At 42.8% G+C, this 25,549-nt stretch overlaps 3 protein-coding genes across 7 annotated transcripts; all 3 read right to left on the minus strand.

The window, feature by feature from the left end:
- Nucleotides 1-1,529: 1,529 nt before the first annotated feature.
- tusc2a (tumor suppressor 2, mitochondrial calcium regulator a) lies at nucleotides 1,530-4,533 on the minus strand. Of its 3 annotated transcripts, none has more exons than XM_048254938.1 (5): nucleotides 4,393-4,505; nucleotides 4,113-4,161; nucleotides 2,889-3,124; nucleotides 2,324-2,444; nucleotides 1,530-2,206 (listed from the first exon to the last, which is right to left on the minus strand). In XM_048254938.1, exons 3-5 carry the CDS (start codon nucleotides 3,035-3,037, stop codon nucleotides 2,141-2,143), a joined length of 336 nt encoding a protein of 111 aa, XP_048110895.1. In that variant the 5' UTR covers nucleotides 3,038-3,124; nucleotides 4,113-4,161; nucleotides 4,393-4,505; the 3' UTR covers nucleotides 1,530-2,140. The 3 variants fall into 3 exon arrangements, with proteins under 3 accessions (XP_048110895.1, XP_048110893.1, XP_048110892.1); XM_048254936.1 differs by having other exon boundaries at nucleotides 4,055-4,161; XM_048254935.1 differs by lacking the exon at nucleotides 4,113-4,161 and having other exon boundaries at nucleotides 4,393-4,533.
- Nucleotides 4,534-4,808: 275 nt separating this feature from the next.
- Nucleotides 4,809-19,167, minus strand: LOC125302290 (ras association domain-containing protein 1-like). 2 transcript variants are annotated; one of them, XM_048255415.1, is made up of 7 exons: nucleotides 17,944-19,167; nucleotides 16,921-17,361; nucleotides 11,952-12,079; nucleotides 6,776-6,883; nucleotides 6,279-6,582; nucleotides 5,960-6,075; nucleotides 4,809-5,737 (listed from the first exon to the last, which is right to left on the minus strand). In XM_048255415.1, exons 2-7 carry the CDS (start codon nucleotides 17,279-17,281, stop codon nucleotides 5,591-5,593), a joined length of 1,164 nt encoding a protein of 387 aa, XP_048111372.1. In that variant the 5' UTR covers nucleotides 17,282-17,361; nucleotides 17,944-19,167; the 3' UTR covers nucleotides 4,809-5,590. The 2 variants fall into 2 exon arrangements, with proteins under 2 accessions (XP_048111372.1, XP_048111373.1); XM_048255416.1 differs by lacking the exons at nucleotides 11,952-12,079; nucleotides 16,921-17,361; nucleotides 17,944-19,167 and adding an exon at nucleotides 10,068-10,520.
- Nucleotides 19,168-19,492: 325 nt separating this feature from the next.
- zmynd10 (zinc finger, MYND-type containing 10) lies at nucleotides 19,493-25,455 on the minus strand. 2 transcript variants are annotated; one of them, XR_007194932.1, is made up of 12 exons: nucleotides 25,093-25,455; nucleotides 24,714-24,822; nucleotides 24,397-24,513; nucleotides 24,239-24,292; nucleotides 23,977-24,129; nucleotides 23,724-23,812; nucleotides 23,473-23,573; nucleotides 23,007-23,179; nucleotides 21,505-21,630; nucleotides 21,164-21,232; nucleotides 20,206-20,331; nucleotides 19,493-20,098 (listed from the first exon to the last, which is right to left on the minus strand). XR_007194932.1 is itself a non-coding variant. In XM_048255860.1 (12 exons), exons 1-12 carry the CDS (start codon nucleotides 25,176-25,178, stop codon nucleotides 19,999-20,001), a joined length of 1,356 nt encoding a protein of 451 aa, XP_048111817.1. In that variant the 5' UTR covers nucleotides 25,179-25,455; the 3' UTR covers nucleotides 19,493-19,998. The 2 variants fall into 2 exon arrangements, 1 of the variants encoding a protein (XP_048111817.1); XM_048255860.1 differs by having other exon boundaries at nucleotides 21,111-21,232.
- Between the last annotated feature and the right edge of the window lie 94 nt (nucleotides 25,456-25,549).

A 25,549-nucleotide genomic window follows, 5' to 3' on the forward strand; every position in this document is an offset into this window, starting at 1 on the left:
AATCATTGCCTCAATATCAACAAATCAGGATGTAGGCAATGAATCTGATTGAATTTAGTATTGGCCATCCCCAAAATTCACCAGAATACAGGAAATCACATCAAACAAATTAAAAATGTTCTGGGGGAGGATCCCCAAACCCCCCCTCCCACATATACGACAATAAGTGGGGGGCCCTTAATACATCTGGGCCCAGGGGCCCAAAAGTTCATAATCTGCCCATGATTTTATGGAATGATTCATTGTCAGATGAAATGTGCCTTTCCCTGGGATAAGTGACATCACACTCTTGTCTGTAGACTAGCCCAACTCTGAATGCTCTTCATGAGTGTGACGCTCTGTAACAGTCTTTAAATTAGGAACTGTGCAGTTGGAAGTGTCGCTAGGTTCTAGGTCGCTAGTCCAAAGTCAATCCTAAGTGTTCAAATATGATTGAACAGACACTGCATTCCGGTGTCGGCTGACTTGTTGTTGTTGAGGTCAAGATCTGCTAAATGTTTTTATGTAAGCTAACCACATCCAGAGGCGGTCTTTGTATTGTTGTTGTACACTGATTGAGTGGTGTGCTGTGTATGAGAAGGGAGAGGGGAGTAGCTAGAGCCAATATGTGCCCTTAGCAAGACACGTACAAAGTCGGTCGGGCAACCAGTTTGAGAGGTATGCGGAGAACAGACAGACGTGTTTAGCGCAATTTAGGTCACTGCTAGAACGCCTACTGAAGCACAAAACTGACATGAATTCCAAAACAAAACCTCAGTCCACATGTTCTCTGTGATACCAAATGTACCCAATATTTTAAGGATAGAACACCTGAAAACTCTCGTACTTTTATAAGGATAAGATAGGATATGTCTGTGGAGACAAAAAATCAAAAGAAATATCAAAAAATCAGGTTGGTGTCGTGAAGCCTTGCGCACGTGCATTTCTGCTGAATAGGATGCCCGATGAGTACCCAAAAAGCGTTGCAATATGGCCGCCGAGTGGAGGGACTTGCCTAAAAGGTCTTTGCTTAAGTTTAGTCCCTAAACAGGCAAAACGCAAAAACAATCTTTAGTGATGTGGATTCATTTTGAGGGAATGACCATGAAAACTTTGCTGTGTATCATATTCAATACAACATAATAATGATAAACTTAGTATTTTTTAGTATATATACTTTTTTGATCCCGTGAGGGAAATTTGGTCTCTGCATTTAACCCAATCGGTGAATTAGTGAAACACAAACAGCACACAGTGTACACACAGTGAGTGAAGCACACACTAATCCCGGCGCAGTGAGCTGCCTGCTACAACGGCGGCTCGGGGAGCAGTGAGGGGTTAGGTGCCTTGCTCAAGGGCACTTCAGTCGCGTCCCACTGGTCGGGGCTCGAACCGGCAACCCTCCGGTTACAAGTCCAGAGTGCTAACCAGTGGGCCACGGCTAATATCTATATCCTCGGTTAATTCCTTACAGTATTTCACTGAAAGATTTGGGGGTACTATTATAAATAGAAGTTATAAATAGAATGAACTGCACAGTAACAAGAATCCATTGTCCAATAAGTCATTTTATTCAAGTATGTTCAACCCATAGACATGTGCAGTAAAGTAGCATTGCTACACTTATCTATGGAACAATTCTTTACTTACAACAAGACTACAAGTGCAGGTCTGAGAGCAGTTGAAATACTAGAGATAACTCCAATTCTGTCATCATATTTCAACAAGGACATGCTGCACCTGGCTGACATACAGACAAATAGGGGGAGCGGGCCATTCCTCCACCCCTTCACACACACTGTCCATATTTCAGTATGCAAAAGTCACAAACACACGCACTTATTTCTGTACATCTTCAAACACCAGAGAACATTTACCTACGGGTCCACCCGTAGGCCAACGTGTTTACCATTAGATCAGCCCTGCCCACTCAGGACCTCTACATGTTACCACATGGAGGTCAGCACTGTCAAACCTCCTTGTGTGTAGTTGCTCCTCCCTGCCACAAGAGTGCAGTCTGGTCCTCTCAGAGGAACAGTGAGGTGAAAGTGGAGGCTTCGTGGAGGTTTGTGAGACTCGGGTTGGACAGGGGAGAGGATGGTGGCTGCTGTACGACACTTTAGAGAGTGCAATCTTCCAGAATGTTCCAGATCTGTGTGAGTTATGCCTCACAGAGGACAACGGGGAAGTCAACATGGATGCATGGGTGGTCCAACCTCACCATTCCCTACAAAGAAACAGTCAGAAAAAGCTCTGTGTCCACAATCAATATGGAAACTACAAACATAATCCAGAGACATTTTCACAAGTGTCTATGGTAATAAAAGAAACAAGATGGAGTTACCTGAGGTATGAGGTTCTTCTGAATCCTCTTTAGTTTGGCTTTCTTCCGCCCATTCTTCGTCACCACCATCTCCTCATAGAACTCATGGGCCAGGTCTCCATCCTCGTCATAGTACAGAGAACTATAATGGAAGCACACAGTCCCAGATAGGGAGTAATGAATGAGTGCTGATTTGACAAGCGAAACTAAAATGACACCGTACTCTCTGGAACTACATGTTAGGTGAGGTTTCCAACATTTCTGGGTCTGCCTGCCCAGGTTCTACACAGGCAACATTTCTCGTATAATTTCCATAATTTACTCAGATAGACAGTGAAGAGTGACAGGAAGCCAGAGGGAGAGAGATGGGGTGGGATTGAGAAATAACCATGGGTCAGATTAAAACCCAGGTCCCTGTGAGCACTTGAACAGATGCTGCAGCAGCTTGCACCACGACCCATCTTCCCTAAAATTCTTCTCATCATGGATCAAATATAGGAGCTAGATTTCTGTCATGGGACCATTATTACAACTGAATTAAAATAATCCACCCTGAAAAGGAATATACAGAAAACACAGGACTCACCTCCTCCTGGTAAAGACGAATGGAGTGGCATTCTTTAACCCTCGTAGTCGGGCCAAAGACTGTTCACTGACATCACTAGCAGCATCCCCTGCAGCTCCTGACCCACCAAAGGGCCAAACACCTTTGGCTTTCGATCCACTCCCACCCATCTTCAACGACGACGGGACATTATTCTCAGAGGTGCGAATGCCCTCGTCAATGGAAGTTTGAGCTTAACCTTTTACCAGTCAAGAAACCTGAAGAGGAGAGAGGGACCATAAATGCAAGTGCTGATGTAAGTTGAGGTGACATAAATGTTGTGTAAGCATAGGCCTAGGTGTAGTTACTAACACTGATCACATTGCTGATCCATAGGCAAAATGTATACAGCAACAATCTATGGTTTTACATCTGTTTTTCTTCTCTTTTCTTTTCAAACAAAACTTAAATATATAATTTCATATTGATTGTTTTACTAGGCTTCTATGTTTACATCTTTACATCTAAACGCACTATATTTATTATAAACTGCAGATTATACAGACGAAACTCTAAAGAACTTCTCTCCATCTATGTTTCAGAGGACCCGTGTTATGCCTTGCATCCAAGTATTGTCAAATGGATTGAGTTACACATTTGCAGGATCCATATAAAGAATTGAGCATGGGTATCAATCTGATAAAAATCTGCTTAGATGTTCTAACTCATACAGTCTATTTGAGTAATTTCTTGAACTAGGATAACTGCCTTCATAACAATCTCCACTTTGACACAACATAGCTTTCTAACCACCCAAGATCAAACTTCTAATGCCTTCTTGTGAGCTCTCGTTAGCTTCCAGAACAACTTCCTTACTTTCTTCTTACCATTGTCAATACATTGGTGGATAACACATTGTCTAATCTTTACACAGGATCAGCTATTTCAACGCAACGTATTCAGCTAACTTGATGGGTAGCCTAGCCTTACATCGCTAGCTCACCCATGTTAATACGTCAGACAGATTTAGATGGCCTACATTTTACGATGTCAGTTAATTAGAATTTCAGTCGGCGTTGTGATGTGGGCATGGCGGCATTTGTTTCTCTGCAATTACATTTCACTGAAAGGGACCTCAGAGTACCCAGCACTGACTAGCTTGCTTGGTACTGGGATCTGGGGGATTAAATGTCAAAAAGCTAACTCACCTATGCTTGCTAGCTAGCTAACAAATAACGTTAGCATCAACATCAATGACATGCAAACCTATAACGTTATTCCAATCTATGAAAGTCTCCGCGAACCAGAGTGCAACCTTAATAAAAGAAATAATAAACGTCACAAAAATAAGCAACATCAACTGGTTAAATCTGTCTAGCTTCTAGTCTTCCAGTCGTCGCTAGCAATGTTAATACGTTAGCTAGCTAGGACTGAATCACCTTATTTTGTCTGACAATCTGGCTAACAAACATACATGGATAAGACTATCTTCAAAGCCAATATTCAAAAATATTTCCCCTCGATGATCTACAATTGACATACGTACTGTATAAAAATCATCTCCACGGGTCAAAGCTTTGGACAGGTAGGTTTTTGCGTCACGAAGAGATGCTGAGCCCAACAACCAGCCTGCTAACGTTACCTCTTATCAGCTGTGCTCAGCCACTTCATGAACAGACAGTACACGCTTCAATTGCGCAGACGACGCGACTGCATTTGAACAGTTTGTTGTTACACAGTAGTGCAGGGCTTACAGTAAGTAACCATTCTGTGTCTTAAGTTATCATAGACTTTCAAAGCCATTCTATTATCTACTTCAAAGTTAAATAGCCTGGCCAATGTCTGAATTCAGGCAGTTACTGCATGAAAACCTCAAGCCCCATTAAGTAGCTCCGCAGTCTACAGGTCATTCTTTAGTAGGCCTACATCAGTATTTCTCATAAACAAACACAGACACAGAAAGACAGTCTATGACAAGTATTTTTTATTGAACAGTTTAATGCATTTCTTAGCAACTCCTCAATTTTACCTATGTCAACAAAAATAAGAATCTGTGGAATGTATTTTAATGTGTTCACTTATTCCAATGAGTGTGTCTGTTTTTAATTGTGTAAAAGGCTGCCATGTAATCTGTGTACTGAGGAAAATCTTAACAGAAGGACTTGCCTCAACTGTATTAACATTTTTAATACAAAATCCCAATCATTCAGAAAGTAACACATACTTAACATGTAAAATAGACAAACAAACATATACATTGACAAACAAGCCATCCACTCATGAGCACACAACTCAATTAGGAAATGACACATTTATGCAAAGCTGATTGGTGGATAGACTCCATCACCAATCAGACCAGATCAACAGCAGTCCCTCACGTTGCTGCTTTCTCACATGCTCACTGCACGCTCTCCGTTCATACAGGCTCAGTTCTGAGACGTCTGTTTTCTTCTCCCATCCGTTCTTTGTCACTCGTTCATTCACACGCTTCTCCAGGCGCAACTCACTCTCACTAGGTCTAAGGCACAACTGATTTTGCTCTCGCTCTCTTGTTCACTCACACATGCATTCCCTCGTTTTTGTCAATCCTCTCTGCTGACAGAGAGTGGGGGGGGGAGTGAAGGCCTGTCCACGTCGTCGCCGGGGTCTTTGGGTGCAGCGGTGACACAAGAGCCACCTAGTGGCCGCAGGTCAACAGTGCAGGTGGTCCCAGGCAGAGCTGGGATGGGCAGGGAGGGGGCCCATCAACCTGGCGTGGAGCTGGACAGGGCTTCCTGGAGGCGTTGGCGAGTTCGGTTGTAGCGCAGTATAATCTGCTTTACATGCTCCTCTTCCTCGCGCTTCAGAATACGGAGGAAGTTTGCGAGCTCAGGAGAAGAGAAGGCATCCCACTAGGGAAAGATTGGAGATATTAATAAGGAGTGATGATATATTCATACATATACATCTTAAAAGATATTTGTGTAATACAATCAGAAACTTAGAATGTAGAATGAACAAATGCAATCAATTTCAAATCCTAAATGCATAGCATCAAGAGTGTATATACTCAAGGCCCTTTTCTTTACATCCGAGACAGAAGGGCTGGTTCAAGTCTGTGTGTGTGTACTTACATTGACCTCTCCAGTCTCGTTCTCCTTCAACACCAGGCTCAGCACCTTTTCGTTGGGTCCGGCACACAAACGCAGGCGAAGAGGACACTCATCATCTGACAGCTTACGCAGGTACACTAAAATGAAGACAGAGACAAGGACAAAGGTGTAAGAAGATGCTCCTTAAAGCAAATAATCCAATCCCTATACAAGACAAATATCATAACAATGGCCAGTCAGATGTTTAAACTCCCCATTCTGCCAACCCCCTACACTATATTTTTAAAGCGGGCTTTTTGAAAATATATTATTGCCAGTGATTTGTTTGTACTGGACTAACCTTGGTCATGTCGCTCACTGCGCTCAAACAGGGCAAACTTGGCCGGGTTGTCCAGCACAGTGAACTTCTTGAGCAGGGCCTGGATGACCTCGCGGGAGCTGGTGCGCGAGCTGATGTGCAGGTGCTTGGCCGTGTCCTTGGGCAGGTAGAAGGAGGTGCGGCGCTTCAGGGCACTCCCAGCGGCCGGCTTACCGCGGCCAGGGGGATCCTGAGCAGACGAGCCCTTCCTGGGAGGGGGCACAGACACTGGGCGTACCAGCTTCAGATGGACCTTGATAAAGCCTGTGTAGGAGCCATCTTTGTTCTATGTAAGAGAAAGAGGACAAATGGCATTTAAGCACCACTGTAATTGGGGAAGAGTATTTAAATATCTGCCTGTATGTATGTATTAGAAGACATTTATAAACAAATCCAAAGCAATGCTTTAATGCTGAGAATTAGTGGTAAAATTGATAGTATTTATTGATGAAAATGTGTGTGCATTACTATTCTCTTACCCAAGTCATGAAGAGGTTGCTGTTGATCTGGGCATTGTACTCCTTCACCTTCTTTTGGATTTCTGCAGGAGACAACTCCTGCTTTCCCAATCCTTCTGTCTGCTCATCCTTAAAAAGAGAAGAGAGGAAGATGTTCAATTGGATTGCTGTCAGATGGAATTCTCGATACCGGTGGGTGGGTTGGGCTTAAGAAAGGGTCACGTCCACAGTGACCCTCTCTCATCAAAGCTTTCACACACACACACACACACACACACACATATTTTCATTTGTGAAAATTTGGCTGAAACATGCATGTGCACTACTTCACCACTAGATGTCAGCAAATGAGAAGAAAGAAAAAGTCTAGTATAGTTAGAACAGAAAGTGTTAAAAAGTTCTATCACTATCTATAATACTTTAGCCACATTGTCAGTGACGGTGGAGATTCAGACCGTCATCTGATATCTCACCACGTAGGCAGAAAAACAAAGACAGGATTACACACTTGTGACGTCCCCCTTTCACTGACTCACCAAATCTAATGTGATCTAATCTCTCTATGCTGGTCATCAAACAGGTCTGCTCACAGTAGAGAGCTAGTGTGAGCAGAGCTAAGGCAACATCCAAGTGAAAACTAATACACCCCAATACCTGACATGGCAGGGAACTTCATTTGGAATTAATGATTGGCTTTATGAGGCAAGTCTGTTCTTAATAGGGGAGTGGGAGAAGTGGACAGCATGTTCACATCAACGCTAATCGTGTATGGCACGAGGGAAGACCCGTGGGAAACTACTGTTCCATTCGCTACACCCCCCCCCCCCACCCCCCACTTCCCAGCTCCCACCACAGGGCTGCAGTTTCCTGGCCCTGCTTTTAGTGCCAGTTTGTTTAGGCAGATGCAGTACCCTGTAACCCGACACCGCTATGTGTACCGTGCACACATGAAAATCATGGACCACGGGACTCTGCTGGTGTTAACCGCCTGTTGCATCAGCCCTCCAACGTCCTGTCCGCTTGGCTAGCCTGAAGGCCGTGACGTCAATGATATCCAATCACAGACCTTGGTTTAACCTCCCAAAGGATAGGAGGTGACTACTGGGCCACTGCAGCTGTCCGTCAGGATTTGGCTCCAGCATTCCTTAACCTTGTGGTCATTTGCTAAAAATAGTTTCATCTTCCTCCTCCCACTTCCCTTCAGGAAAACTGCTCCCTTGTTCAGTTGCGTTCTCACGTGGGAGTAGAGTCTACACTTCCTCCCAGTCCCCACCAAACTTCAGTAAATTATCTATTGCCATAGCCTGACGAGCCAGACCCACATTAAAATGTAGGGTCTGGGCACTCACCGTTCACAGTGCTCAGTCCGAGGGGCGGGATAATCGGTTGTCTTTCAAATTCCCTCTGCACGCAATAGGACAGTGCTATGAGTCCCATGCGTTTCCCACCAGCGGAGCTAGTTGGCTAGTTCGAACTTTTGCCAACTTATTAAAAGCTTAACTCGTGTCACACTGTTCGCCAACAACAACATTATCTTGTTTGTTTTCAAGTAGCAGGGAATTCAAGCCAAACCGTTGCAACTCTGCCATCAATCATCATGTTAAGCCCGCCTAACGACTCTATACATGATTTCAGTGGCCTGATAGAAGTTTCATTTTTCGAGCTCACAAGCCAACGGAGAGTTGCTAGACTAGCCCTGGCAGCTGCCGCTAGGGTGCGTCCAGATTTCTAGGCTACTATTGCCAGACATTCTGGGGATTGATCATCAAATGAGAGTTTAGGGGCAACCTTAAAATGAAATTCCTAAGAAGCATGATGCTCACACTATTCATGGCCAAGGATTTCACTATATAGACCTACAACATCTTGATCGCGTTATTATACCTACATACTGCTTGATAAATGCACTGTACTTAAAACATAAACATATAAATGCTGAATGGGTACAGGGAGCATTTAAATGTCAATATATACCATAAAGCATGTCTGCTCCAGACCTATCGTCCAGCTATGACTGAGGGTCATGTCGACGGGCTGATGGTATTAAATCAATAACCAATAAGCCTAAATGCAGTCGGTGACGGTTAACTGTTAACAAATCGATGACCAGAGATGATGGTGCAGGTGGGGGTTAATGACTGAAAGAGGGTAATGATCACATGTGGGAGCATTCAGGCATGCGCGCGCACGCACGCACACACACACACACACACACACACACACACACTCACGATCTATTAAGTGAAATCCATTTAGCCTGACAGTGAAAAGTGCTTAAGACAATCAGTTGGCTGTTTGCTGAAATGATATTCACTGATTCACTACCTGGAAATGGGGTCAGAGAGTCACTGGCCATCATCTTAAATCTTAGAGTCAAAGACTTCCTGCTAAATAAAAAAAACTCACGTCATCCTACTATTGGTTTTTTCTTGTTCTCTAGAATGATTCTCAAGGGGAAGTCAACAGATACCTAATCAGTGTGTGAATCTCATGGTAGCCTAAACAAAATAAGTAGGCTATCCAAGTCTGTAGATTATCATGATATGAATGTTTCATTGCTGACAAACTCACAAAAAAACGACCATTTCCTGTGACTCACAGTCTTCCATCTTGTGCCCCAACCACAGGCCTGTGTCATTGTGAAACGTATGATTTCCAAACATTGTGGTTGACAAGAGTACCATGCTTTTTGAAATGGAAACGTTATGTAAGATTTAAAAGAATAACTGAGAATGTCATCGACCTATGCCCTCAGCAGTAAAAAATAGATTCTAATGAGTTGAAAATGGGCGTTCAAATTTGTAAACAAAGTATACAGCACCTAAAGTTTCAGGTTCCTTTAAAGTGGTGACATTAACTATACTGTTATGTATGCGACGAAAATGGTAACATCTGGGCCGTCTTGATTCACTACACTGTGCAGTTCAACTTTTATGCAAACATTACAAACAGCTGGCGTTTCAAAATCAAGATGGCACTCCACCCAACCTCGAGGAGTGGTGGCGGCAACAGGATGTTCTCACCATTCAGCATTGTTTTAACAGCTAGCTAAAATGTTTCAGGTTGGGTAGGGCTACTCAACTATGCAATTGTCAAGTATGTAGCTGAATATTGCATTAATACTTCCCATTTTAAAATAGAAACATTAGGTCTACTAATGGAAGCTGAAAAAGTGTCACTCTTTCTCACTCCACGTGCGCAAAAACTACAATCAAATTGCCTCAATTTCAAACGTTACAAGCTACAAAGTAGCGATTCACAGTACAAGTGATGCATTATGCTGGTCAAATGTATCACTCATGAACGTTCTCACCTGCTCTTTCTTGGGTTTACGTATGAAGGATGTGCGTGCAGTGTAGTACTGCTCGAATTCCGAGTCCGAATCCTCCTCACTGCAGTATCCACTGCTCGTGGAGCTACCCCATGTCTTCTCGAAAGATGGGGTCTGATCTGTCCTGTTTGTCTCACTCATTTTTGAAGAAGACATGATAGAGACAACCGCTTAATTTAGCGAATCGCAATCCAACAACTTTCTATTTAGTTTGAAGACCAAACTTTAGTTTTACTACTCGTATACAACAATATATTCAAGAAACAATGTCCTAAATGTCTCAACAAATTAGGATGTCCCTTTAAGCTATTCGAATTATCTATGTGAACTTCGATTTCTCTCTTGAATCGCCGTGCGTAATGTAAAACGAAACGCCTTGACCCACGCTGTGTAGTCGGCTTTTTTTTCCCATACAGGATGTTCGCCCCACCCGGCCGTTGGGATTGGAAAATACACAAATCCAGCAAAGGCCTGTTTTGATTGGCTGGAGCGAGGAACTTCCAACTCGACAGTCCTGACGATGCCTGCGCCTGGACTGCGCCCACCATTTTTTCCCGGTTGCAACAAGCTTCTATCATTTGCTACAAAGTCACAGACTGATAGTATTTTGTGATGGGGAGGTACAACGGGCAACAATAATAAACGATAGGCATAAAAGGAGTAAAATACCTTTCAATAATAAGGTCTACTCTTGGATATGAAGGAGTTTACGTAACCAATTAATTTATGTGAAGATTAATTAATCTGTAATTATGGTGATGAGATTGGATCATCCCAGGGGAAATTTCGATGAGACAATGTGTGTGTTAATGTATGCATATTCAAGATTTAAGATTTGTGATTACTAACTACATCTCATTATGCAATATACAGTATGAGAGAGTAAAAATATCCTCATACTCAAAACACAGTCATAAATAAAAAATAACATGTGCTAAGTGAAGGTAAGAATGAGTGTGTGTGTGTGTGTGTGTGTGTGAGCCAACATCATGTACAGCTGTAGCCCTCTTAAAGGCGATACTGCCGGACATGACAGACTTGTGGACCTTATAGCTGCTCAGATCCCATGCACTGAGGATGAGCAGATCTACACACCACTGTCCGCTCTGAATGGTTTAATTAACAAACAAACACCTTCTCTGTAATTGCAAACACACCGGACATTACCTCTATTTTTCAGAATAACAAAAAGGTTAAAATATTTGAAATGTCATGTGGTTTTGAGCTATTTATATACTATAAAAACTATAAAGTGACAGCCTTTGACTTCTGCCATTGAGACCCTAGGATGCAAATGCCAGCTCGTTGTGTTAGTGTTTTGGAGCATAGATCATTTACATAGATTGGCGGTCTCAGTGGTGTAGTCTAGTTAGCTGTTATGGGTATACTGAGATGTAGTTTAGTTAGCTGTAGTGGGTATACTGTGATCAACCCCAAAAGTAAATACCTATCCTTGCCTATTTTAAGTGGGTATACTGAGATGGTGATGCTTTTTAAGTGGGTATACTGCGTAGTCCTGCGTATCATGTAGACTACACCGCTGGGCAGTCTGTGGACTTCGCAATGATGCATTTGATGAAAACAAAGGCCATTAGGCCAAACAGTTGGCTGTTCCAAGTACTGTTCCATATTAGCAGTTTTAGGAAGGATGTTTATTTGGAAGAGACTATTTTTCTTGTACCCTTAAACCTGTAAAAACTCATGATAGATTTCTGAACTGCTTCAATCTACTGGATTTTTCAGACAATGATTCCTAATGAAACTTGACTTGTAAAGTGGAATCAAATAAAGTATATACAATGTTTGTGTGCGTGTCATTGTGTGTGTGTGTGTGTGTGTGTTCTTCAACATGATCTGTCTTCTCACCACATTTGTGTCTGATTCTATGGTGTCCTCCTCAGTCACACTTGTTTGGTCAGCCACGGAACCCTCATCCAAACTGCAGTCCAATTTGATGAGAGCGCGGCATCGGTAGTGACATGTGAATCTGCAATCTGAGACAAGGCGAAACCACAGAATTGCATCAGTTCTATCAGCTATCACTTCCCATCTACAGTGACACCCATGCTGTCACTGCTAAAGAATGTCTTCTTCACATGAATACATGAATCTTTGAAAGGAGTAATTGTTATCATGAAGGAGAGGAAGTGTGTGTGTGTCTGTTGGTGGCTGTGGAGGCCGATCCATGAGTCACACACTCTATCCCACAGGCGGGGCAAGGGAGCCCTGATGTTGGGGTAATACCGGCTGCCCTTTGAAGTCGTTGGGCGTGTCTTTGAGCCCTCCGGTACAGAACGGTGTTGTGTATCTGTTCAGTTCCCCTGGCACAGGTGTGGTTTCCTTCTTTCTTGTCAGCTCCTTTCAAAACCATTGAAAATGTGTCTTTTGATGTGTGAATTGATAAGGTCTAATTGGTGTTCATGACCCAAACTTTTCTAATTTTTTTGTTATGTCTTATGTCACGGTAATAATGCCCATCACCGGCCAGACTATGATCAGAAATTGTTTGACAAAACTAGAATAAAAATAATATGAAAGGAAATGAAATGATTGAGCCCTGACATATTTTTTATGTCACTGATTTTGCAGCTTTGGTGTCTTGCATTATGTACTTTGACACATTACCTTTATCACAACAGTAAAATCACTAAATACGTTCCATGTTTATGCTCAACCAGCATTCACACAGAGATGCAACAACACCTTCAAATAGAGAAAACTCTGTACAGCGGGACAACTATCACCTCTACTGATTGTGTTCAGAGAAACAAAACAAAAAAAACCTATTCATACTTTGAAACCAAACACACAGGAATAAACATCTACTTCTACAATTACTCAGAAAAAGAATATGAAGTTTCATGTATGAAATCTATAAAAACACTTTTTATTGTGTACTCAATAAGTAACAGTCAGTAACAAAGTATATGTTCTCAAAACAACCAACCTTGGTAGAGGTGGTTTATATTAAGGGTTGGTTGGTTTGGTTGATATAACCTGGAATGCACAATAAAAAACTTGATTGATGAAAATATCTGATGGATTGAAGGTTCAGTTTGCAATATACATCTGATGTCACCCTATGGTTGCTGAGTGACATTCGAACGAGTCGACGGTCATTTTCAAATTTGTAGTGGTCTCTTAATTTTGAATATGACTCATTGATTCTGATTTTTTCCAGAGCTGTATATATATATGAACTCTTCAGACAGCTGTCATACAGAATTCACTTCATCAGCCATTTGCACATATACCAAAACACGTCTTGAGACAACACTGACATCTCGTGGAGTACCAGTGTCATAGCAAGTGTGCTAAATTGGCTTCAGTGAGAGATTAACAAAATACTAAAAGTTATTTATAACCATATCTAATTATTATTAGGGCATATTTCAGTAACTTAACAAATTGTGGTATATGAAGACAATATGTATTTTATGTGGCCATTTTGAAGAATAAAGCAACTTAATTTACCACAACATGGAATGTAAAGCACCACTCTTTCTCTAATGTATAAAGACACTAAGGATGGGCAATATAGACTAAAAAAAATTGCACCACTATCCTCTTGGCCTCAAGTCATACGCTTAGAGACCTGTGTAAACATAAGCATTGATCCAATAAAGTAACTCCATAATAAAGTTGGAAATCCACCATCTGTGATGCCTGTTCACATTCTACATGTGAGCTGCACACGTTGCATACTGTATGAGCATGTCGTCCACTATCACAAGATGACAAATTCGTAAATTGGGGAGGAATTCTGTCTAATGAACAATACAATATGGCACATATCCATAAGAGACATATTCTTCAAACTTACTTTTTTGCCTTTCAAACACACACACACACACACAATCACACACACACACACAATACAGCTTGACACCAAGACTAAACAGGAATACTGAAAGTAATATGCAGGTCACGTTATGCAATGTATGACTGTTTCATATTTACACCCACTAACCAAGGAGCCTCCACAAAGTTCCTAAACAAAATCATATGCAGGAAAGACAACCACTCTTAAAAACATCCTCCAGACTAGCATTGCAGAATGGTGAGCAAAAATTCTCAGTCATGTGAAAAATTAGATCTTATGTAAAGGAACTAAGGAAATTAAATGTTGTGTGTGTGTGTGTGTGTGTGTGTGTGTGTGTGTGTGTGTGTGTCAGAGAGAGAAAGAGAGAGAAAGAAAGAGAGAGAGAGAAAAGGAAGGAAGGAAGGAAAGAAAAAGTAGTTGATGTTGGTGTGCGAGTGTGTGTGTGTGTGTGTGTGTGAGAGAGAAGGAATGAAAGAATGAAAGGGTGGTTGATGTTGGTGAGTGTGTTAATGAGAGATGGAAAAGAAAAGAAAAGAAAGAGAGAATGTGTGGTTGCTGATAGGAGGATAATAGTGAGAGCTCGTGACAGGGTGGGTGTAACCTGACTGACATGCATGTTGACTGTGCAGGAAAGTGTGGTAAAATAGAACAGAACCTCCCCCACCTCAGCACCCCTCACGCACACAACTCCTCGTCCTCAGAGCATGTTCATCAGCACACCGCTCCTCTACTGCTCACAGGAAACACTGCAGGTGCTTCACGTTGACACTGACACGCCAATATGGGTGCCAATGAACACTAGCCTGCTTAACTGGAAGGCCAAATAAAATAACTGCCCAATGAAAAACTGCTTAAATGGTCTAACTGACCAATATACTTGACTTGACAGAAGTTTGCTTTTGTAAGTCTACACAATGTATTCTTCTTACTAGTTCACTGACTGGGTAACTTAATATTTAACAGCAAATCTCTTCATAAGTGTAAAAGTCAACATCCTAATGAGGACAAAGAACTTTCGCTGTTTTACATAAACATCATGGAAAACCTGTCTCACTGTGGGACAGACTGGAAATAATGTCTCATGATTCATAAGCCTCAGAGTTCAGGTGGGAAATATGCTCTCTCAGCATAAAGACTGCTGTGAGGTCCAAACAGGGAAAGCAGCAGCTGTAGGCAGGAACAGCCAATATCTTACTCACAGCTCAGAGTAGGTCTCGTCCAAAACTTGTACACTTTCAATGAGACCCATATGGCGATTGTATTTCAGGCCTGGCATAGACAATCAGAGATCTCCGACTTATCTCCATTGTTGGTTTTAAAGGTTTCTGTGAACTCTATACTGGAATCTTTGGACACATTTCCTTTTTTCATGTGTAGGCAATTATGGGTAATGTTAATATAATTGGGTCAAAGGGGAACTTTTCATAACATTTCAGTAACCAAAATAATATGTAGCTAGCAGAGGTGTTTATTTAATTTACAGCTTGTTTCAGGGGACAGCACAGCTTGAATTAATGTTTAACAGAGAAAGTTAAATGTTAAAGAGGATTTCTACATTAATTTACCTTTGTAGTACAATTTTAGAAGAAGCATTTGACATCTTTAAGACTGTTGGAATGTTGGGAGAAGACTACAGTAACATCATCTCAGGTCATTCAGTTCAACGTTTTGGAAGGCAATGAACGACTCAGACGTATACCAGCAAGCCAGTAATCGGTTTGGATTCCCTCAGAAAACAAATGGTTCCCAGTGGCTGGATATATGGTCTGATGATGAAGCCCTCAACTAGAGGAAGGAAATGCAAAGGCCCTTTAGAGTACTAGTTGAAAATCACAATAAAAATGCAGTGCATTTGTCAAAGAGTAGAGAAAGGTGTGCCAGTCACTAGGCTAAGGCTAATGCAGCGGTGACCGGACTGCGTAGCACAACAGACAAGCCCTTGCACTGCCAAACAGGAGAGAAATTATGCCAGTAAGACTGCCTGTTCGAATCACAACGGCAGTGGTCTTTTTTTTCGCCCCCTATAACGCTGCACGATCTCCCTCCGGTGCATGGGCTTTAGCGATCTGCGATCTACGATTTCTCTGCCGTGTCTGCAAAGTCCCAATTGCAGACAGGCGCTAATGGTATGCCCAGTGCATAGCTAGCATAGCTCAGGATCCTATAGTGCCCATCCTGGCAGGCTTGCTTTGCCATCTTTTCTATGCACAACCAATGGCGAGCCTGTGAGTGAGTCCCCTGCAGGGCCTCTGCCAACCTGCAGTCATGCCCTGGAGATGCCCATACAGTCCTCATTAAAAACTATTCACAGCAGATGAATGGGCCTCCCCCATGAATGCTGGCCACCGCACAACAAACCCATTGAGTCCTGCTGGGGACGCAATGGCATGCAGGGGTCCATCAAAAGAGGAGGCCAGCAGTATACATCCACCTCAAACCCATCCAGCATAGTTTTTGTGCAAGTCTATGTTGCTGCTCCTGACAATGCTGTTGCTGGACGCCATGTTTAGATTCAGGTTAGACTCTGTCCTGTGATAAAATAGCTCAAACCTCTTTAACACAGCTATGTGAGGAAACAATACCAGACCACAAATAGATTAGTCACTTAGGTACACACTTGCTGCATTCTCTTCAGGTTTATCTAAAATAGATGTGGGTGCTGCGGCTAAGCTAAGGCTTTCAGCGCTATACCGACATTGTGATAAAACTGTAGTAAGAAGATCCACAGTTATCATGCTGTATGTAAATGTACTTACTAGTAAACTATTCATTTAGAGGCATCCTGATCAATTTGTAAATGTGAACCATCATCAACACCATAGCTGCCATCATGCCAGGTATGAAAACAATGACAAAACTCTTGACATTGGTCCTTTTTTCCCAATTCTTCTTAGTTATAAAATATGAAATGCCTTCTTTCAGAGGAAAACATACAGCCTCTGTCTGTCTGTACATCATACCTCACATACAAATGGACAAAGCCACACTTATAGTTTTCTGGTGGATACTTACTAACACAGCGAAGGCTTTGCTTGTACAGGCCCCAGATGAAGTCTCCACACAGGTCGCACCAGGTGGGCTGTGTGTGGCTGCATGGCTGGAAGTCATGGCCCTCCCCTACCTCCTCCACTAACTTCGGATCGGCTACCCTGATCTCGACCTGGGTGTCCTCCTCTGGCTGGGGGTCTGCAGCAATGCCCCCTAGCAGCCTGATGATCCGCACACGGCTCAGGAGCTCCGGAACCCTGCCGGGACTCAGACGCACGGCGTTGACCCGCTCCAGGCGTGCGGTGCGTGGGGTGGAAGGCAGGGTCAGCTCAATGCGGTCGTCTGCCCTCAGGTCCTGCAACTCAATCAGCTCTCCTGCTGACATGGTGTTTCACGAGATGTGCTGATTCCTCATGCACGCAGGACCTTGTGTTTACATAGACTTGAAGTACCCATATTCATGCCCTGGGAAAAAGACACCCAAGTCTCAGTAAGACTACAACATTTTTAACATTATCAGTGGGTAATCTAACACATTATGTTAATTCTTTGAGTAGTCTAATTGAGTCAGTACATTGAATCTCTGGATAAATACAAGACTACGTTTGCAAAATGTGACAATGATGCCACATATTGTATTTGTGGTTACATGATTATCTCCTTAACAAAACCACTCCACTACCAATTGTGGTTCTCTTTGAATATTGAGTACAGGATGTTCCATGTTCCATGTGGTTGTGAACATGTCCAGAACATTGTTGTGCTGTTTATTACCAAACCATATGTAGGCTACTCTGCATCACTATTCTACTCTGGTCTTGGCTGCCGAAAAGGAAAAGCCAAAAAAATGAAGGCTAAATACTCATAGAACTTAATGTAGCTCAACTTGTGGCCGGCATGACTGGCGTGTCAATGACCCTGGGGGCCCACAGCGCACTTTGCAAGCGCACTGTTTAAAATCTGAGTAACACACAAACATGAGTCCCTGAGTCGTCCTCATGGACGCTGACATCGTAGCCTAATGCTCACAAAAAAGAAAGACACTACCTTGGTCTTGTTGCAGAGAGTCGGGAACGATGCGGAGAGGTAAGGAGTTCCATGCTCATCCTGCACCAGCTCGTGTAGTGGAAGTAGTCAAACTAGGCTACCCTGGAACTTTAAGCGGTGGAAAGGTGCAAGTCCTCATTTGCATTTGATGGGAAACAAGAAATGGAAGACGCCCTCCTTTACAAAAACAGGTCTTTTCCAGGTATCGTAGCCTAAGCGGAAAATCCGCACCAACGGAGAGAAAGTAAAACTTATTTGTGATAATCTACGAATCCTTCAATTGTCCTGCAAACGTCCACAAATTCGTACACTGATGTCTTTCGGATATTCTACTCAGACTGATGTCCATGTGGTTATGACAATGAAATTATGTTCTTGTCAAGTTACAGAACTGACCGTTGAATTGCATCAAATGATTCTCCTCCGCTGATCATTCTTCAGAAAGTTTCTTTAACCTGCATAAGTTCCAAACCCGCGGATTCTCGTAGGAATACTTTCCTATAGTGGGCTAGCAAATGCGCCCTTCCACATTAAAACACCCTGCAGCTGACAGGTTAAGATAATCGACATAACGGTCCAGAAAGTCTTAAAGGCGTTCGGTCGCTTCCGGTAGGTCTACCCCGTGCTGTCCTACAGCCCTCCTCTCCCCTTCTGAGCGGGATAGCTCTTGCGAGATCCCTCCTCCGATCAAGCATTACATGCGAAAAAAACTACTGTCATGTGGACAATTCTCCACTGCAACAGTGGATCTGAACAAGTTACATACCCTTTAAACGCCCAAAATGTATCTCTTATATTAAATATTTATTCAAGAGCGTGCTTTACGTGGAACTATGTTGTTCCTTTGAGGTTATGAAAAAATCCTTAACCACTCATTCATACAGAATGATTTCCTTTCCTGCTACTGTTCTGTTTACAACTTTGTGGAAATTATCTTGGGTGTGAATTAAAGGTCAAATTGGGTGACTCACAATAAAATACACAATGTTCCTGCTGTGCATTTACTAGTTTTACAACTTTTACCTTACATTCAAGAAGCACAAGATATACTGTGAATTATTTTCTAATTGATTTCAAGCGGGAAACCTACTTTATCTTAAGCTATCATGATATCCTCAAAATGTTACCTCCTTCTGCAACTTTTCATTTAACCAAAACCTGTCAGCCCTAACAAACGAAACAAAAAGTTAACAAATGTGCACAGGTGGAAAAGTCCAGCTTCAGAAAGTAAAAGTCTAACCATTTATTGGATTTACCTGTGGACTTAACACAGGTGATCTCACCAATTAGCTGCTCCACCTGGCTGAAGAGTTGTGCTAATTAGAATTAGCTGGTTTAAGTGAAGGGTTGGCACAGATATGTGATGGGACTTTTACTTTCTGAAGCTGAACTTTTCCACCTCTGCAAATGTGTGTGTTACTGAGACGATCAATCAACCAACCATAAATTGTACGTCCAGTAACCTCTTCCTTGTTTCTGAAATGGATTGGATTGATAAAAACAGAGGTTCTATTATTCGGAAGCACACAGATATGCAGATATTTTCCAGTGAAATGTTTTTGTTTATTTTACAATGGTACTACGCTACACACAGAATACAGATAGAGCTGAAAATAGTGTGCAATGAAGTTCGTTTTCCCAACAGTTCAGCAACCTCTAATACCATCACCACGACTATCATCTGAGATCACTCGTCCAAAACAGAAGTGTCAACTTCCCAATAGCTCCCACCACTGCTGCTGTGACTGAGATGACAGATAGTGGCCTGTCATCAGGGCTCTCTTTCTCATGAAGGCTACTGGTGCCGTTTGCTCTTGCCAACAGTCTGAAGTAAGAGCCTCACGTCATGCTGACAGACTTGAGGACAGAACTGAGCAGCGATGAGTCCAGGAAAAATGGCATTGCAAACTTCATTCTTCTCCTCCATACTCAAATAGTTGCCTCCCGGTCCATGAGGCGGTCTGGGTTCATAGGTTCACGGTTAGATGGTCCCATGTCTTTCTGGCTTTGTCTGTAATGGGGTGGCATGCACTTAAACACGCCACAAGGCCCATCCTAGGCTCTGATGCTGAGCTCCTTCTGTAGTTTCTCTGTGGCCTCGGCCATCAGCTGGCATGCAGGCTTGTGCTTCGGCCAGTGCTTCACCTGACACTCTCTGCAAGGCGAGAGGAGAGGCAAGATCACAATTCACAACACAGATCACAATTCCATCTGGAAGCACTTCAATTGTTCTAAAAACTCTGTAGGTAAAAAATGTCTAACCTGTTGCAGTACCATTCCCCCTGACAGCGGGAGCAGCGTTTGGCTGCCTCAGCACCACACAAGCCACATTTGGGCTTCTCTGAAATAAGATTCTCAAGAACATCCAAGTTATACGTCTGGGACAACCTGGGTTAAAAATGACAAGGCAAAGGATATAACGAGACGATTAAATTGTGAATTCATCTTTAATTGAACAACAACAATTCACAGGTTAAATATAGGTTTCCCATGTGATTCCGGGTAGTTTCTAATAACAGTAAACAAACACGCAGGCGCTAGACATCTCAGTTCAGTACAGTGATGTTGTAACAGTTTCAGTTTGACTCAGGCGTTGTGTCTGTACATCAATGGGACGGCAGAGGAAGTTGAAGAGAGAGTCTGGAAATACCCCACACACCCTTACACTGGAAAAGTTGATTGTATAGTAATCCCACACACACATCGCCTAGCCACAAGAGTTCCAATCTCACATCTGACCTCTCCCACCCACGTGCTGTAGTTTATACTGTAGTCCCATATTATACTGAGCTCAGCAGAGAGAGTCCCATTCTGAAAGGAATAATATACTAAAGGCAGAATTTTTTAAGTATACTTTTGGGGCTTTTTTGCCTTTATTTGGACAGGACAGTGGAGAGTGAGATGGGGTGGGATCGGGAAATGACCGCAGGTCGGATTCGAACCTGGGTCCCCGTGGGCACTCTGACCCGTATATGGTACGGGCACTGTAGCCTGCTGCGCCACAGCACCCCCCTTGATATTGCCAATTTTATGTATTCTTTATGTCTTTTCTCTCTCTCTCTCTCTCTCTCTCTCTCTCTGTGTGTGTGTGTGTGTGTGTGTGTGTGTGTGTGTGTGTGTGTGTGTGTGTATGTGAATGTGCGTTGTGACTGGTGTATTTGTCTGACCTTTGTGCCTGCACTCTCAGGTCACTGTCTGAAGGGTTGAAGGCGGTCTTCACCTGATGCTTGGCGATGCCTTTCCACTTCCCAGAGTTTGCATCCATAATGTTGCTCCACATCTCTGGGATCTGTCAGCACAGAGCATCTGTTACTCATCACTCACTTGATGACCTCAAAATGTATTTCTGTATGATAGAATATATGAACTGTTATGAAGTTATTTAAATTATTTTACCATTTTTATAAACAGTGACATATACAGTAATGCTAGTTTGAGTGTACATTTAATTACTATTTTCCCCCAACCAAGTGCAAGTGTCATCACATTTACCTTATGTGTACAAGGCCTGTGTGTTTTAAATTTGCAAAACCTTCCCTGTGTTCCCTAAACCCTGTGTACCTGCTCGAGGATCAGGTCTTTCTTTGGGGGTGCAGGGTCAGTGAGTGCCAGCTGGCTGAGAAAGCGCTGGAGGTCCCCCAGGATGGGTAACTGGTCAATCAGCACCTCGTTCAGAGAGCCTCGCAGCTGTGAACACAAACACACACACACACAAACACGCATAAATTAAATACTAACATACATATAACCTACATGTGCAGATGCATTCAAGCTTGATGAGTGGTATGCAAGCGTGCACACACACACACACACACGCGTGTGCAGTCATGGGGTGCTTTGAGACAAAAGAGGAAAAAATACTTTGTAAGAGAAAGGGGGGAAGGGAAAAGAGAAACAGAGAAAAAAGTGGGGAAGAGCTGCAGTCACAACCATGTGAGTAGAACCGCGGCATTCTCATCAGAGAGATGGGGGCTGATAAGTGAACAATGATCTGGCACGCACCCACTTCCTTAATTCTGTATATGTGTGTGCGAGTGTGTGTGTGTGTGTGTGTAGATGGGTAAGTGGGAGGGGGATGTTTGCACAGCCAGAAGAGTCAAAAGATGAAGCTCTATGTATAGCAACTGGTTGGTAGGCCCTGTGCTTTCATAAACAAAAGTCAACAAAGAATCCATGGAAACATTGTTGGAATCTGTCAGACTTTGTTTTACTGCCTTCCCCTTTAACAGTTGTGATGTGAGAAAGGTGCGATGGACATGAGCAAAGTAACCTCCTTCTTCAACAAGCATTCAACAACCTGCTTAGGCCTATATCATGACTAGGGATGTAACGATTACCGGTATAATGGTAAACCGTGATAAAAATGTTGACGATAACAATTACCGTTTTCATTTCAAATCACAATTATCGCAGTTGATTACCACGGTGTGAAAACCATGTATTTAATCCTTCCCAGCTTCATCCGAGCTTGCTTTTGACATACAGTAGGCCTGGTACAATGAAAAAATGAACGGAGCGCTTCAGTTGTGGACCTGGTGTAGCCTCTCTGTAACAGCAGGGCTACACTGGGCATGCAACTGAAGCATTACATTCGAGGATCTTAAAAAAACTGGTTTCAATTTTTTTTGAGTTCCGCTATCATGTCATGATGTAGTTCCATTGATTATAGTGGAGGCTAATTACTGTGTCCGGTGTAGCCCCGCTGTAAGACAGATCCGTGATACGCAGGACTACGCAGTATACTGACGTCAAAAGCATCACCAGCTCAGTATACCCACTTAAAATAGGCAAGGATACGTATTAACATTTGGGGCTGATCACAGTATACCCACTACAGCTAACTAGACTACATCACAGTATACCCACTACAGCTAACTAGACTACACAGTATACCCACTACAGCTAACTAGACTACATCACAGTATACCCACTACAGTTAACTAGACTACATCACAGTATACCCACTACAGTTAACTAGACTACACCACAGTATACCCACTACAGCTAACTAGTCTACACCACTGGACAGATCTCAACAGGGTCTGAGGCGTCAACCAGCTCACCTTCAGCACCTGGTTCTTGTTGAAGTTATTATAGTCGTATTTGCCCTGGCACTCAGGCTTGAGCAGGAGGTTGACCAGAGCTATCCACAGCTGCCCGTCCTGCGGGGTCATCTTCACCTGGTCCCGAGGGGCCACGGCCTGCCACCTCCCATCCATATACTTCTCCACCTTCCCTGAGGGGAGAGACAGACAGAGTGACCACAGCTGCAGTGTGATTTAGGGGTAGCAAATGCTGTACACCACTTACCTCATCATCTTACCACTTTGCATCTTTTTTTTTGTTCAAAAGAGGTGAATGATTGTACAGTATGTTCAACACTGTAGATCACTGTTTGCTTTCACAACCTGGATGTTTTAATAAATACACCTTGCACAAGGTTCCAGAATATTACAGGGTCAACTTCCCCATCATGTTAACAACTTTGCATTTGTCAACATATGATGACATCATCAAAGAGAGACGTACCTGCAGTGTAGCGGCTCCAGGGGCAATAGTCCACCAGCTGCACCAGCACACATGGCATATTGTGCGTACGGAGGAGTCTATTGAGCACGCTCACACTCAAGCTGCAAGAAGATTACAATTCCACTCAGTAATAATGTCATAGTGGGAAAATATGCTGTTAGATCTTGATACAACTGGCAATAGGAGTCTACAAGGTCTGAACCATGCCAAATCTGCCTTTAGTCTGCATGTAAAATCATTACAGCACCTACCTCTCGACATGTCCAATGATGTAGCGTAACACAGACAGAGCCTTAAGAGAGATATCAAATTCCAACCTCACACTCTGATTCTGCAACTCCTACCAGAAGGACAGTTAAAAGCAGTGCATGGTTGTTACGGTTACACATGGTGGTAACTCTGGAGCTGATTTCCCACAAAACACAGTTGAAATGTAGGTCTTTGATTTTATTGTGTACTTATCTGTAATAAATGAATATTATAATTGCTTAATTGCAAAGTAACCTCTATAGAGGACTGGTTTGCATCAGGATTATGTGTGATGCGGTCTCCAGGGGTCATGTCTCCACGAGCACATTTCCCAGCAAGAAGAGTGAGCTTGCGGTGGCAGTAATCCACCAGGTCTAGAACGGCTTCCTCTGCCGATTCACATGAGTCCTGACAACAGAACAGAGCAACATTGATCAAATTGAAGGAATGGATGCATAACTGATAACAACCCCAAGTGTAATTTACTATCTGGCCTGAATCATGGACATGCACTCACCTGGTGGAACATGATTGTCTCCAGAAGGTTTATGACTGTGGCTTCATGGTGGATCTGAATGCAAGACCATCAGTTTTGTAATCAGTAACATTCTGAACATGACACAATACCTGACAACCTTTAATATGACAAACAAAACCGTGGCCGCCTTAACTTACCACCATGTACAAAGGAAATGTGCTTTTGGGGGTGAAGTCCTGTAGCTGACAGAGAATGGGGAAAACTTTCTGTTTCCAAACCTCGATGAGAATCATCTCATGCACCAGCGTTGGGATCTGAGTACAATCACAATTTCCATGTACTTAATGATGATAAAGATGCTATGGACTTGGCTGTTTTCGCACATCCAGCTTTATCTAGTTTAGGGTCTGGATCAGCTACTGTCTCTATACCAGTCCTGTGCATAACATTAGCCTACACGTCACATGGTACGCCAAAACAAAGACGTCACTGGAGTTGTTATCACTAAACTTACCTTTCCGAATGAAACAAAAAGCTCTTGGACGAATTCCTCTTGAGAGGCAGAGGCATTCAAAATAGCTTGCATGTTCAGTTTCTCAATGTATTCGTGCTGGCGGAACCACCTGCCATTCAAATGACAAAAAATATATAAAAAATCCAAGCCGCTGACGTTAACGTCATGAATATCATCCGTTTTTCATTCAAAAAGATAACGCTTGCGAACAGGCGCATCTTTGCTAACGACAAGCTTAACCTTGCGCAGACAATTTGGACCTTTGAAAATAACGTTTATCTTACGTCGACTCAGGTGTAAATTAACGTTCACGTAGAAGCACACGGAAAGTTAACGTTACTGTAACGTTAACTGTTAACGTCAGTCACATCTTACTAACCTTGGAGAACCGACGTCCTTCAAAGGCAGTTTTTCCAGGCTTTTGACGTAGCCCTCGGCCTCTCCGTGAAGAACAACTGGGTCCATTACTGCTATCAGAGTCAATTTCTGTCTGATTAGAAGCTATCTTGGTAAATTAAGATATCTTCTCCAACGACTAATGTGATTGTGGGCATGTGGCTGAACTCTTCACAACATCAGAGCTTGTTGTCATAGTAACCCGTACACAAGGTCATGCGCAGTAACATTCAAGAAGTCAGCTACATTGTAATCTCGTGAGTCGTGCCTCATTGATTGTGTACATTGTTGCTTCTCAAAGTTATAATTCACTGAAGCGACTTCCTAATCATTTTTTTGTCTACATTCTCTCTCCCTGAACGGAGACAGCAGTCTTCCTGAATAATACATCTTAGATTCTTTTGGTGACAGCCTATCTTTAGTTCACACAGTAAACCTGA

The sequence above is a fragment of the Alosa alosa genome, chromosome 10 (genome assembly GCF_017589495.1).
Source record: "Alosa alosa isolate M-15738 ecotype Scorff River chromosome 10, AALO_Geno_1.1, whole genome shotgun sequence".
NCBI classification, from domain to species: domain Eukaryota; kingdom Metazoa; phylum Chordata; class Actinopteri; order Clupeiformes; family Clupeidae; genus Alosa; species Alosa alosa.

Excerpts from the sequence above, each read along its gene's own strand:
- LOC125302290 (XM_048255415.1), bottom strand. The coding sequence starts at position 17,281 with ATGTCAGCAGGAGAGCTGATTGAGTTGCAGGACCTGAGGGCAGACGAC. Across the intron at positions 6,583-6,775 it reads GCAACCTCTTCATGACTTGG|AACAAAGATGGCTCCTACAC; the intron begins GTAAGAGAATAG and ends TCTCTTACATAG. Across the intron at positions 6,076-6,278 it reads CAGTGAGCGACATGACCAAG|TGTACCTGCGTAAGCTGTCA; the intron begins GTTAGTCCAGTA and ends TCTTCATTTTAG.
- tusc2a (XM_048254935.1), bottom strand. The coding sequence starts at position 3,037 with ATGGGTGGGAGTGGATCGAAAGCCAAAGGTGTTTGGCCCTTTGGTGGG. Across the intron at positions 2,445-2,888 it reads TTCGTCTTTACCAGGAGGAG|TTCTCTGTACTATGACGAGG; the intron begins GTGAGTCCTGTG and ends CTTCCATTATAG. Across the intron at positions 2,207-2,323 it reads AGAAGAACCTCATACCTCAG|GGAATGGTGAGGTTGGACCA; the intron begins GTAACTCCATCT and ends GTTTCTTTGTAG.
- zmynd10 (XM_048255860.1), bottom strand. The coding sequence starts at position 25,178 with ATGGACCCAGTTGTTCTTCACGGAGAGGCCGAGGGCTACGTCAAAAGC. Across the intron at positions 23,574-23,723 it reads ATCATTGGACATGTCGAGAG|CTTGAGTGTGAGCGTGCTCA; the intron begins GTAGGTGCTGTA and ends ATCTTCTTGCAG. Across the intron at positions 21,233-21,504 it reads AAGACCTGATCCTCGAGCAG|ATCCCAGAGATGTGGAGCAA; the intron begins GTACACAGGGTT and ends CTGTGCTGACAG.